Source organism: Palaemon carinicauda, chromosome 33 (genome assembly GCF_036898095.1).
Source record: "Palaemon carinicauda isolate YSFRI2023 chromosome 33, ASM3689809v2, whole genome shotgun sequence".
NCBI lineage: Eukaryota > Metazoa > Arthropoda > Malacostraca > Decapoda > Palaemonidae > Palaemon > Palaemon carinicauda.
In genome coordinates, this window is record NC_090757.1 from 79,990,012 (window position 1) to 80,003,946 (window position 13,935).

At 41.5% G+C, this 13,935-nt stretch overlaps 2 protein-coding genes across 2 annotated transcripts; both read left to right on the forward strand.

Annotated features, from left to right (window-relative positions):
- Window positions 1-4,096: 4,096 nt before the first annotated feature.
- Window positions 4,097-6,088, forward strand: LOC137626282 (uncharacterized). The gene has a single exon (XM_068357356.1). It carries the CDS (start codon window positions 4,097-4,099, stop codon window positions 6,086-6,088), a length of 1,992 nt encoding a protein of 663 aa, XP_068213457.1.
- Window positions 6,089-8,090: 2,002 nt separating this feature from the next.
- Window positions 8,091-13,702, forward strand: LOC137626283 (uncharacterized). The gene is made up of 3 exons (XM_068357357.1): window positions 8,091-8,571; window positions 10,644-10,730; window positions 13,485-13,702. Exons 1-3 carry the CDS (start codon window positions 8,091-8,093, stop codon window positions 13,700-13,702), a joined length of 786 nt encoding a protein of 261 aa, XP_068213458.1.
- The last annotated feature ends 233 nt before the right edge of the window (window positions 13,703-13,935 follow it).

Here is a 13,935-nt window from a genome sequence, read left to right on the forward strand (position 1 = left end):
TTACATTAACGTAAAATACCTGTCCAGCATTTCATTGGGGTAGCTGGAACGGAGCCGGAACAGAGCCTGAGAATGAGATGACTATAGACCTGACAAAGCTAGAGTAGGCCATAAATTATTGATATTTCTGCGTGTGGAGTACTCCGGCCTCTGGACAGTAAATTTGCCTTTTGTATTTAAGAGTGATGGTTTGTGAATTGTGGCGGTAAAGTATTAGCAGGGTGTTTGTGCCCCGAGAGTAAGTGCTCATATCCTCCCCTGTTGAACTTTATGTAACTGTTATAAGGAGACTTTCCCGGACTAAGTTCCCACTCAGAACATAACCATTGAAAGATTTTCCACACGAATATATATATATATATATATATATATATATATATATATATATATATATATATATATATATATATATATATATAGATAGATAGATAGATAGATAGATAGATAGATAGATAGATAGATATATAAATAGATATATATAGATATGGATACAGATATATATATATATATATATATATATATATATATATATATATATATATATATAAATATATATATATATATATATATATATATATATATATATATATATATATATATATATATATATATGTGTGTGTGTGTGTGTGTGTGTGTGTGTGTGTGTGTGTGTGTGTAGAACTGCAAGTTTAGTACTTCAATTTCTGAATCTGCTCATCCCGAAGTGACAAAGTTCATACAATCAACAAAGAAGAAAAGAAGAGTAGTAGATGAAAGTAATTACATCTACGATTTTCATTCAACTAATACAAAACTTACTGGAGGTGTTAGAAAAGGCAGCTGTGTTCAGTGCGCATTCACACGGTTACGGAAGACATTGTGGCAAAAATTATTTATTCTTCTGGTGAAGACTTTCATCCCGCAAATTTAGATGCATTAAATGTTAGAAAAGCAATTGCTGAGATTAAGGAAGAAGCGAATGAAAACATAGTAGCAAGTTGGCGTGGCATATTATCAAGATATTTTTTTTATCTAAGACTCTAAGAAAAATATAACCAACTCTCTGAATTCTGTTTTAAAGATGTTTGAAGAGGCCTATGATGAATTGATAGACGATGACGAAATACCTTCCGAATTAATTGCTTACTTTGATGGGAGTCAAAGAAATCGCTGCCTATACCAAATCCAAAATATAGAAGAGAAGATAAGTGTAGTCCTGAAGAAAAACGCCTCGGGGGGGACCACCCACCATGTGCTGAAATGTGATCCTAAAGTTCGGAGGGCTCTTCATGATAATGGGGACAAAGTTTCGTTACGATGGGGTATCTATAACATACGTGATACGTGATCACCTGTTACCACTGTCAAAGGTATGGATATTTTGAAAAAGATTGCAAGTCCAAGAATGAAGGTAAAGTCTGTGGGAAATGTTCAGGAAGACACTCCACCAGGGAGTGTAAATCGCAAGTGTCAAAGTGTATAAACTACACAAAGTTAAACAAACTAAGGGACCATACAGTAAATTCTAGAGACTACAAAGAATATGACTTGGAATTGAAAAGACTAGCGGAAAATACTGATCACGGTTACTAGGGATGTCAAAAACTGTGGCTATGTAAATATATAATCTGTAGGTAATAAGACTGTTCAAATTCGAGAATTCATAAACGAGAAATATTTGGATATGTTAGCATTATCTGAAACATGGTTAAATAACATGGACAAGGCAAAGATCGCTGAAATGACGCCCCCCCCCCCCCCCCCATGCCTTCTTTCACCTACCGAGAGAAGGTAGGTCTGGTGGGGGTGTCGGACTCTTTATTCATAAAAGTTACTCAAATCTCAAAATGCTGAAAAGAATTAGTGTAACAAGCTTTGAATATATAAACAGTATATGAACAATTCATGATCTGGGACGATAAATACTCTGAACGAACAAGGTAAAACGACAGCGGAGGTCCTGTGGAGAGTAGGGTTCTCCTGCTGTATGGGACCGGAAAAGCAGACATCAAAGTAAGTAAGAGGGCGTGATGCCAGACAAAGGAGAGATCCACCTATTTTCCTATTAGATGTATGGAATGTTAATGAGCGTATTCTTCAAGATTTTCCCAGAACAAACAATGCTGCAGAGGGGTTTCATTCTGCTATAAAACGTTCAGCGGGTGGAGTACATTTGAACATTTGGAAATTTATCAAAACCTTGAAGGAAGAAGGATTTATTCAATCTAAAATGACTCAAATACTTCGAGGAGATCCGTCAAATTCTTGTTCACGATATCAAAAAAATCACTGAACGTCTCAAAAGATTGGTAACTGGATGAGTCAACGAGGAAAACAGTTTTTGAAGAATGTGCCATATAATTTGCACCAATTTTACACAATCATTTAAATTCTTTTTTTTTCTAAATCAATCATTATTTTACATGTGTTACTATTAAAAGTATTATCTTTTATTTCTTTTCTTTATTTTCACTTCAGATGTTACTTCATACATTTCTTACCTTTAATACTCAAAGAATCAGCTACGCTAAAATGTTATTATTCCGCAAAGAGCAGTTATGTTATGTTGAGCAGTTTTTCTTCAATTCTATATTGTCAGATACTTCCATTTAATTTTACTTTCTTGACTATTTATTTTCACTCTTATACTTTGAAGTTTGGCAATTAATTATTATAAAAAACAAGGGAGATATAGAGGTCCTTACAAGGTTTAATTTTCTGTTGGGGAAGTTTTGGATTGGCTAGGGTTTTTTCTTTTTTCTTTTATGGATTGAAATGATTTAAAATTAGACCAAACGTCGTTGGAGCAAAATTCCATCGGACGAAAAGACATTGGACAAAAGATGTGGACGAAGTGTCGTCGGATTATGTCGGAAATTTCGAACTGATCATTCGAAAGTCCCGCCATTTAACTCCACAAACGTTACGTTAAATTGAGGGAAGGCTGGAAGATCTCACGGGCGTTGAGACGAATGACTATGGTCTAATGCGCGACGGTATTAGGGCCTAAAACTTAACCACCTGGTAGGGAAGGAGCGAGTGTTAAAGAAATTGAGTATTTGTAATTTAAGAATCACGAATGTAACGTCATTTTACTATACCACGATGAAAATATCTTATGTATATGTTTAGAGCCAAGGACTCCCTAAGCTGGTGGATTACGGCAAATTATGGCCTTCAGCCGAATCATTAAACTCCCCCTTGTATTTAAAGTAAGACTTTAACAGTTTCTCAGACTTGTGGCAGATAAAGAAGCTTTAACCAACCCCTTATAAACTAATAAGGTAAGAATTCCCTCCCCTCTGCCAAGGACACTTTAGTCAGCGCGGGAAATCAAAGTTTTCGTCGGAGCTGCAGGAGCTCCGATCGTTCTCTTTGTCTAATATCCCCAGAACAAGTAAGTTGTCTATATTGTTACGTCTCTGCTACTTGTATAACCAGGTCGGTTTCCCCATAGTTTTTTTGTAAATGTGATGTGAGTTTTGTATCTGTATATATTTCGGTGATCCTTGTGATTGGGATCAGATTCATTCAATAAATTACGATAGAAAGCCTTGGTATGTGGTCTACCGAGGTATTTTGTTGAAATTGGGTGTATTTTGTTCTCCTTTTAAGTCCGATGTGGACTTAGTGTTCCACGAGCATATGTAATTGTTTCGAGTGAGATATTTCATTTATTAAGCAGTGTAAATGTTTTAATATGTTATTCCCTTTTCAAACAACTATTTTTGTAATAAAATTGTAAAGTGTAGCCGTATTTTGTTTGATTCCTGGACGGTTTTGGGAGACTTACCTCTTCAAGGTCTTGTTATCCGCCCTTAACATCGGGCTTAGAACTAATCATATAATTGTCGAAGTGAAAATCACGACAACTGGTCCTTCGAACCGGATCACAAGTGCCTCCCAGAGCTAGAAAGGAATTCAGTAAAATATGGTCTTTTAGGGTAACCCTAATAGGGGAGAGAGAGAGGGACGTAACAATAAAGGTCCTCAGCGTCCCGATGTGCGATCGACCACGTGTGTCTCTGGTTTTTTAGTGCCCCCATCCTTGTAACTTAAACCTAATTCTGTTCCTAGTTTGCCAAATTCTCCCGAAGTTAAAGTAAAGTTGGTCAAAATGGCGGTGGCCACAATCGTGCACATCGAGGCGTCAATGGGCCTCATAATAGACTTGCTAAGTGAAACACAACGCGCGCTGATAGAGACATACTCTAAGTCCATCTACCGGAATCTGGTAACGGAACTGCAGGAAGAGGTCAGACAGCTGAGAGAGCTGTACAAAAATCAGTATGTCAAACTAGAATCTAGTTTGGAAGCCCAAATCAGGCACATGCTGGGTGAAGCTACACGAGCTTCTACCCTTCTATATAATCGTATAGACAAAGTGAAAAGCACTCCAACGGGGAATGTTGCTCTCCCCAAGTTGAAACCGCTGCCTCTCCCCACGTTTGAAGGGGAAGTGCAGGAATACGCTTCGTACCGTGAGCTCTTTATGATGCATGTAGATAGAAGAGCCGATTTAGATGATGTATCTAAATTTACCTATTTGTTGGGGACATTAGGCAAGGAGCCGCTTAGAATAGTGAAATCTCTAAGTGTAACCGCCGCGAACTATAGAATAGCGTTAGATCTTCTGGATAAACAATATGGTAATGTACACCAGACGCTCGTGATTTTGCACCGAAAATTAGCTAACATATTTGTGCCGTCACTAGACCCCGTAGAGCTCAAAAGGTTCCGTTTCGAGTTAACAATCATAATTGAACAAATTAAAAGGCTGAGTAAAGATGATGTAGGCCAGGGCATGGTCATGAGCCTCATAAATCAAAAATTATCAGAGGGAAAGCTCTACGGAAAAGTGGTCGAGCATTTAAGAAAATGTGATTACACGTTAGACGAGTTCTTTGAAGCAATAGACTTTATTATAAGAATGCTCGAAGACGATGCGTTGCAAAGAGGCGACAGACTTGAGCATGATAAAAGACCAGACAACAGTGTAAGAACGAAATCCAAACCCGTCCACAATAATTCTTGCCCATTTTGTAGCGAACGGCACCCGCCTCATGGATGTCGCCAAGTAACTGACGTAGCTCCCAGACATCGCATTTTATTTAAAAGGGGCCTCTGTTTCAATTGTACAAAGTCAGGTCATCGTAGTGATAAATGTCCCGTCCCAAATTCTTGCAAAAATTGTAATGCCAACCACCACACCGCAATTTGCGATGATTACAATGCGGGAAGACGACCGCAATCGATCCCAAATAGTAGCAATAGTCAATCAACAACGTCCCGCCCCGTAGTGAATGCGACACCTATACAGCACGAAACTGCCCCCCGTCCATCCAAGGCTAAAGTGGAATCTAAACCATGCAAAAGCACAAAGATCACACAGAAGTCTGACGTAGACCTCCCATGCACCCTCTTGCCAATGGCTATGGCAGAAATCCATCAGAAACAAGGTAGCAAGCGAGTCCGCCTAATCCTCGACTCAGGAAGCCAAAGGAGCTTCATATCGGCGAAAATCGCGAGTCAATTAGGCCTACCGGTGGTAGGACGAGTATCATTGAACATAGCTCCATTTGGCTCCGCGGAAATAAGCAGACAATACAATGTAGTGAGTTGTAGGGTTGAGATGGGAAAAAGAACCATGCGAATGAAGGTAGTGGCACACGAAAACGTAGACGTCCCAATACATAACGCTGGTTATGTAAAGGTCAGACAGCATCTGTTGAGTAAGGGAGTCACGTTAGCCGATTCAGCAAACAAGTCCGATGTGCTGAAAAATGTCCACATATTAGTAGGGGCTGATTATTTTAGCTACTTTATTATAGGCGTAGAGAAGGTGGATAGGATCAATCTTTTCCTGACCCATAATGGTATGTCGCCATATGGGAAGGTGCCGCAGTGGCTATTGCAGGGGGAAAGGATTGAACAGGTAAAAATGCTTAGAGTGTGCAAAATCACGAACGAACCATATCAGTTTGACGTAGATGAATGGTGGCGTTTTGACCGTGTTGGCATCGCCCCATCTGAGCAATACACTGTTCGCGAGGCGGAAGCCATGCGAAAGGTGTCGCAAAGTGTTGTGAAAAAGCCTGAGGGATATTAGGTAAGCCTACCATTCGGGTCGAATGCTAGGCCAGATACGAACTATCGAAACGCTGTAGCGCAGTTAGAGTCGTTGCAAACTAAATTCAGGAAGGATAGGGAATATTTTGATCAATACCAGGGAGTGACAGATAAATATATTGAAGTGGGTTTTATATCTGAAGTGAAAGAACATAAGGTGGAAGGTTATTATATGCCGCACTTTGGAATCAGGAAAGATAGCCGCACCACCCCCCTTAGAATCGTGTTCAATGCCTCGGCGAAATCAAAGGGTAGTAAGTCATTGAATGAATACCTCTTACCTGGCCCCAACCTGGTAGAATTAGCGTATCATTTGATCATAAAGTTTAGGTTGAACCAATATGCTATATTAGCTGACATCAGCAAAGCCTTCCATCGTGTCTTGTTGGATCCTCGTGATGCCAAATACACACGATTTCTGTGGCGCGAGGCAGCAGGTCGAGCGCTCACCTTCGCCTTTAGAGTCGTGGTGTTCGGCATCACGGCAAGTCCATTTTTGTTACAACAAGTGTTAAATTATCATTTCAGAGGGGAAGGTAGGCCAGATTTGGTGAAGTCTTTTTATGTGGATAATTATCTGGCCACTTTCGAAAATCTAGAGAGCATGAGGCAAGAGCATGAGTCTGTCAATAAAATCTTAAAAGGTGCGGGTATGCCTTTAGAAGGGTGGGCGTCCAATCACTTGACCTTCGATAGCGAGAAACAGTGGAGAGAGCCTGTGAGTGTGAACGTGCTTGGGCTGCGATGGGCCCGGGATGTAGACAGATTGTGTGTGAAAGAAAGCAAGAGAATCTGTGAGTTGGGGGAGGGATGGGTGCCTACGAAGCGTAGGGTACTTTCCCTGTTGGTCTCAATTTACAATCCGATAGGTTTGATAAGCCCATTATTTGTAAGAGGAAAACTTTTCCTCCAACAACTATGGGAGGATGACGTGGGTTGGGATGATGTGTTAAATGGAGAAAAGCTAGAGAAGCGAGTGAGTTGTTGAGTGATTTGAAAGCGGTGAGCGAAATCACCTTTCCAAGAACGATAGGTAGGAAAGGTTTAGAACTCCATGTATTCACCGATGCCAGCAGTTAGGCATACGGCGCAGTGGCATATACCAGGGACGACTGCAATCAGTTAAGCCTAATAACTAGTAAAATGAGGATCACTACGAAGGGAATGAACAAATTGACAATTCCCAAGCTAGAACTGCTAGCATTGTTGCTAGGCAGCAGATTAGCAAAGACCCTCAAAGAGCTGATAGAGCCACGAGAGATAGTCATGTGGACTGACAGTAAGGTCACGTTGGCATGGGTAGCATCTCCCGAGGCCAAGGACCACAAGAACATCTTTATATCTAACCGAGTGGCGGAGATTGTTTTTCTTCACCAGGTTTGTTGATTCAGTTTGAACCATGTCCCCAGTAAACAGAACCCTGCTGATGTCCTGTCCAGAGGTGCAACGACGTAACAACTGCTAGATAACTCCCTTTGGAGGAACGGTCCAGAATTCCTCATGACCACGGGAAAACCTGTTCCTCGCAAGGAGGAAGATCCAACCCATGAAAACACCACAGTAGCGGCGGTACAAGAACTGATGGAGGAAATGAGTCCTGCCCCCCCCCCCCCCCGGCAGGATATGGGAAATTCTACAAAGGGAAGTAGAATTCCAATTCTTGTTGAGAGTTGTAAGGGTAATCAAAAGGTTTACAAAAATAGAACGACATCCGTTCGGTATTGTTGTCCAACTAGAGCAAAAACTATTTGCCTACAGTTTATGCTTACTTAGAGGGCGGAGTCAGACCCCCTCGTGAAGTTGCTAATTTTGTCAGACAATTGAATCTAGTATTAATAGATAGTCTTATTTGTAATAGGGGACGAGTGTCCCAAGTAGAGGAAACTAATCAGTTAATTCTCTTGCCAGCCAAAGGGCATTTAGTCAGGATTTATTTCAGATATTTACACCGTTTGCACTTGCATTGTGGGGTGAATACACTAATGGGTATCTTTCGACAGAAATGCTGGGCGGCGGGTCTACGTTCCAGTGCGAAGCGGACCGTGCGACAATGTCCAGAATGCGTACTAGCCTTCCAGCCTCTGTTGAGACAGCCACCACCACCCCCTCTACCGAAGGAGAGGACCACCCTCACAAAACCCTTTACAGCAGTCGGAATGGACCACACAGCGGCCATACAGACTGAAACGCGGCCAGGCTACATACTGATCGTGACATGCATGGCCAGCAGGGCCATGTACCTCGTTTTCTGCCCCTCCCTGGTAGCGGAAGAATTCGTATTAGCCCTAAGACGATTTTGTGCCACCCACGGTGCCCCGCAGTTCATCACATCTGATAACCATCAAACTTTCAAAACTGCCAACCACCTCCTTCAGGGACTCTATGAAGAAGATGAAGTCCAGCAGTTCCTGAGGAGAACGGGCATAAAGTGGCGATTTCAGACGCCCCGTGCACCTTGGAAAGGTGGGTTCTTCGAGCTCCTGGTCGGGGTAACGAAACGGACCCTCCAGATAGCCCTCGGAAAGAAGTACCTACCGGACGCCCACGTACTAACCCTTGTGAAAGAAGCAGAGGCAGTGGTGAATAATCGGCCGCTTATGTACAGCGGCAACAAGTGCGAGGATGAAGTCCTCACCCCCTCCCATTTGCTAAGAGGACACCCAGTCCACCTCATGGCACCGATCTTGTTGGACGACCACCTCAACGCAATCTTCACCTCCCGGAGGCTACGTGATCGCTACCTAAAGCTGACAGACTGTTTGAAAGCCTTCCGAGAGAGGTGGAGAAGGGAATATTTGAGTGCCCTAAGAGCCCGGCACGACTGTCGGTCTGGGGAACCTTCCAAGCTGCACCCTGGAGACGTCGTACTGGTAAAACAAGAGAATCAAAAAAGAGCTACGTGGCCCCTTGGACGTGTTGGGGAGACATATCCTGACGATGACGGAGTCGTGCGTTCGGCCAAAGTGTTGTTCGAGGGTGTCGAGTCACTGCGAGCTGTTGGCCACCTGGTTCCCCTGGAAATTGCCCCCTCTGAGGATGATGTTGGAGAAGAAGACGACGACGACGACGGAGAAGAGGGCGCGTACAGTTCGACAGCAGGAATGCCAGGGATCGTTGAGACGTCTGGGGACAACCAGGAAATGGCTCCGGCTACGACAACTCAACAACTAGCCACAGGAACCTTCGATAACGACGCTAATGGTGAGAACAATGCGATTAGTGAGAGAAGTGAAAGTGAAACAGAATCGAAGCAGACGGACGCACAAGGATGTTCTGCATGCCCATTGAGGAGGGCTGCCGCGAAGCAGCGAGAACTGATGGACCGTCTGCTAAGGAGTGACAATATATAATGCGTAGCTGCAAACAGTGAGTGAAAAAGGGAGTGCCCTATCTGGTAGGTAGGGAGGGTGGAATGAAGAGATTGTAGGTGTGTATGGATCCACAGAAGTTGGAAGTGCGTCGGGTGTGTGGAACGGGGACAGGATGGTCTCTCGTACTTACCAACCGAGCGTTGTACAGAGCCAGGCCCCTCCCTCTTGTTCCCCCTAAGTTAATAGCCTACGTATGGCAGTGTGAGAAAAGTGATTCGATTAATGTGATTAAGGGCAGATTGCCTTGTGATCGAATCGTTGTATGAATTATATGTCTGAATACATTTCTATTGCTATTCTTGTGTATAAATGCATGAAATGATGATTGTCTTAGGCCTATTGCCTACTTGCCTTTCCATTTGAATCGTTGTATGTATTATATGTCTGAATACATTTCTATTGCTATTTTTGTGCATATATGCATGGAATGATGATTGTCTTAGGCCCATTGCCTACTTGCCTTTCCATTTGGACTGTTGTATGTATCATCTGTCTGGGTACTTTTTTTTTATTATTATTTTTGTGTACACCTGTAAGAGTTAATTGCCCCGGGGTAACATTGCTGTATGCTGTACATTGTGTATGCTCTGTTAGAGTTGTTGTGGAGCGCTACGCAACGAGCCTAACAGAGTCTTGGAGTAGTTACTCCCCCCCCCCCCCCCGAGTCCAGTCTTGCCTAATTGACTGACGTTTCACCGCCCCTTTATTTCGGGTGTGGAGGATGTTGGGAATTTCGAACTGATCATTTGAAAGTCCCGCCATTTAACTCCACAAATGTTACGTTAAATTGAGGGAAGGCTGGAAGATCTCGTGGGCGTTGAGACGAATGACTATGGTCTAATGCGCGACGGTATTAGGGCCTAAAACTTAACCACCTGGTAGGGAAGGAGCGAGTGTTAAAGAAATTGAGTATTTGTAATTTATGAATCACGAATGTAACGTCATTTCACTATACTACGATGAAAATGTCTTATGTATATGTTTAGAGCCAAGGACTCCCTAAGCTGGTGGATTACGGCAAATTATGGCCTTCAGCCGAATCATTAAACTCCCCCTTGTATTTAAAGTAAGACTTTAACAGTTTCCCAGTCTTGTGGCAGATAAAGAAGCTTTAACCAGCCCCTTATAGATTGATAAGGTAAGAATTCCCTCCCCTCTGCCAAGGACACTTTAGTCAGCGCGGGAAATCGGAGTTTTCGTCGGAGCTGCAGGAGCTCCGATCGTCCTCTTTGTCTAATATCCCCAGAACAAGTAAGTTGTCTATATGGTTACGTCTCTGCTCCTTGTATAACCAGGTCGGTTTCCCCATAGTTTTTTTTTGTAAGTGTGATGTGAGTTTTGTATCTGTATATATTTCGGTGATCCTTGTGATTGGGGATCAGATTCATTCAATAAATTACGATAGAAAGCCTTGGTATGTGGTCTACCGAGGTATTTTGTTGAAATTTGGTGTATTTTGTTCTCCTTTTAAGTCCGATGTGGACTTAGTGTTCCACGAGCACGTGTAATTGTTTCGAGTGAGATATTTCATTTACTAAGCAGTGTAAATGTTTTAATATGTTATTCCCTTTTCAAACAACTATTTTTGTAATAAAATTGTAAAGTGTAGCCGTATTTTGTTTGATTCCTGGACGGTTTTGGGAGACTTACCTCTTCAAGGTCTTGTTATCCACCCTTAACATCGGGCTTAGAACTAATCATATAATTGTCGAAGTGAAAATCACGACAGACTGAGTGGCATCGGACGAAAAGTCGGTACACGGCGGGAGACTACTGCCTAGGTTAGGACAAGATTATGTGCCATAAAATTTTTATTTTATTCCTTCTGTTTGAGGGTTAATGCCACATGTTTATTCAGTCAATTATTTTCAGTGCTCATTTTTTATGTAAATTGTAACGTTTCATTTATTAACTTTGCCATTTTGAATAAGTCATTATTGAGTTACTCTGGTTTCCTTCTTTACTGTAATAAAGAAATTAGAATAGATTGCAGACATTGGTATCTTTAACCCCTTTATTTGAAGATTATGCATTAAACAAACCATTGATTTTGTGCGGGTTAATTGTACCCGAGATGTTGAAGAGAGTAATCTACTGTAGGTATAAGTAAGTTGCTATAAACGACTGTACGCTTCTTTAACTTAGTGCTTTGAAGGCAAAGATCCCCATTTAACTTTACTTAAATATATCACTGCTCCTATCCATTGCTTTTGTCTATATTAACGTAAATGCCTGTCCAGAATCTCACTGGGGTCACTAGCAAGGACGACAAAGCTAAGGTAGACCATCAGTTAATTACTTAGTCACGTGTAGAATTTTTAGGTCTCTGGACAAAGAACACTTTCCTATTAGAGTGAAGGTTCGTAAACTGCATCACCAAAGTTATTGCCAGAGTGCTGTGCTCTCATACCAGGCCAAGGTCCCGCTCATCTTTAACAAAATAGATTCTCCACACTTCTTAAATTTAATATAATTTATATATATATATATATATATATATATATATATATATATATATATATATATATATATATATATATATATATATATATATATATATATATATATATATATATATATATATATATATATATATATATATATATATATATATCTATAATACTTTTCCCCCAACATTTCCCATATGGTTCCTTTCTTTGGTCTTCCCCTATCTCCTTCTCTAGTCGTTTGTCATCTGATGTTATGAAAAAGCATCACCTTTTTATACTCTATTCTATTTTCAACTAGCCATATTTCTATTTCAGCTATTAACCCCAAGTAAGGGGTGGTAGCAACAAGTTCAAACATTCCTTTCATAATTATTTTGTACTGTATGCTATCCAGTTCTTTTTCTTTTATTACACCCCATGTCTCGATATTTGCAAACATTGTAGGTACTGCTACACTCTCAGAGATCTTTAGTCTCACAAGCAATGCCAAATCCTACTCTGTTACTGTCTCCATACCTCCTAATGTCTTCTATTTTTGTTTCCCTTTTACTTGTGCTAAGACTATGGTTTCCCTACTTTCTGAGTACCATTCTCCTAAGTATTTCTATTCGTTAACTGTTTTTATCTTTCCATTTTTAACCACTCTGTTTACCTTTTAATCTCTTCTTGTTTTTTTTTCTTTCTTTTTTTCGTCTAATTACTAACACTGCAGACTTCTGTGGCTTGGTGCTAAAAGTGATATGATAATTTGTGTCATCTTTCTCTTTGTGGCGATTAGTAGGACAACTATACTAGCCTTTTATGGTTTAACTACAATGAATTATACCGTTGTTCCTTGAATTTTGTTAAACATGCATATTGTGTGAGGTAGCCTTCAAGGTATTGTTAAATAAATTTGTTCCCCATAGACAATGTAAAGACATCATTCTTTCGGATTCCGGTTCACCAAATTCAAGTACCCGTACTTGCTATGGTCTGTTTGTACATATCAATTAATGAATATTTTTCTCGTTTTTCAGCCAATATATGTATTATGTCCGCATTTTCCATGTAAAGTTGTATATGAAACACAAAACACCGGTCACAATTGACCTTTGTGCAACGGAGGTTGCTTGCCTCGACCCGGGCACTTCCTTTCTGTCCTCACACCTGTATATAACCAGAATGTCCCGAGCAATAACCAGAATGTCCCGAGCAATAAACAAGTCAGTTCTCATCTGCTTCTCATTTTGCGGCCTCACAACTGGTAACTTCCCACATTGGATGGTAACTTGGCAATTTTTTGCTACACCATTAACGGACTCACCACAGCTGCATTACCTTCAGAAAACCTTTACCGGAATCATACAACACCTTAGTTATGTTTTCTGAAAGGTCCTCTACCGGGTAGACAGCAAAACGCCACTAACGGACTCAATACTGTGCAAAACTCTTGTGTTTTGTTGTTTCCCCGAGTGGTTTGTCCCTGCTATTTACGTATCTACGACCATACAGGACTAATAACAGCGCATATCGCGTTTTGGTGTGAGACAACACAATGAGTACTGAGGTACAGAGTTCAACCGATCCCGTGCCCGACACGACGGTCGTAATGTAAACTTTGCACGATGCAGGCGCCAGGGAACGGAGCCTAGCCAACCCCGCACCCAACACGACAGCCACAACGCAAACTCCTTACAACATTGCCACCAGGACATAAACATCACCCAGTCAGAATGTGAAGCTACTGCCGTTCTCGCAGCGGAACGCTACCTCATGGTTTCTTTGGACTGATGTCCTCTTCAGGGTGGCATGAATGATGGACGGGGGACCAAAGCCGACATCCTCCTGACATCTTTACCAGGGGACATGTTCGACCGGATCTCCTCTTGGTTGGACACACTGTCAGGTCAGGTGCACCGATCTACGAAGGACGCTCATTGCTATGTACTCCATCTTCATTATCCTGAAGGCCTAGCGAGTCCTGGACCTGATCAACCAACCTCTATGGGACAACTAGCTCGTAG

Excerpts from the sequence above, each read along its gene's own strand:
- LOC137626282 (XM_068357356.1), top strand. The coding sequence starts at position 4,097 with ATGGCGGTGGCCACAATCGTGCACATCGAGGCGTCAATGGGCCTCATA.
- LOC137626283 (XM_068357357.1), top strand. The coding sequence starts at position 8,091 with ATGGGTATCTTTCGACAGAAATGCTGGGCGGCGGGTCTACGTTCCAGT. Across the intron at positions 8,572-10,643 it reads GCCCCGTGCACCTTGGAAAG|GACACTTTAGTCAGCGCGGG; the intron begins GTGGGTTCTTCG and ends CCCTCTGCCAAG. Across the intron at positions 10,731-13,484 it reads GTCTAATATCCCCAGAACAA|AGTTCAACCGATCCCGTGCC; the intron begins GTAAGTTGTCTA and ends ACTGAGGTACAG.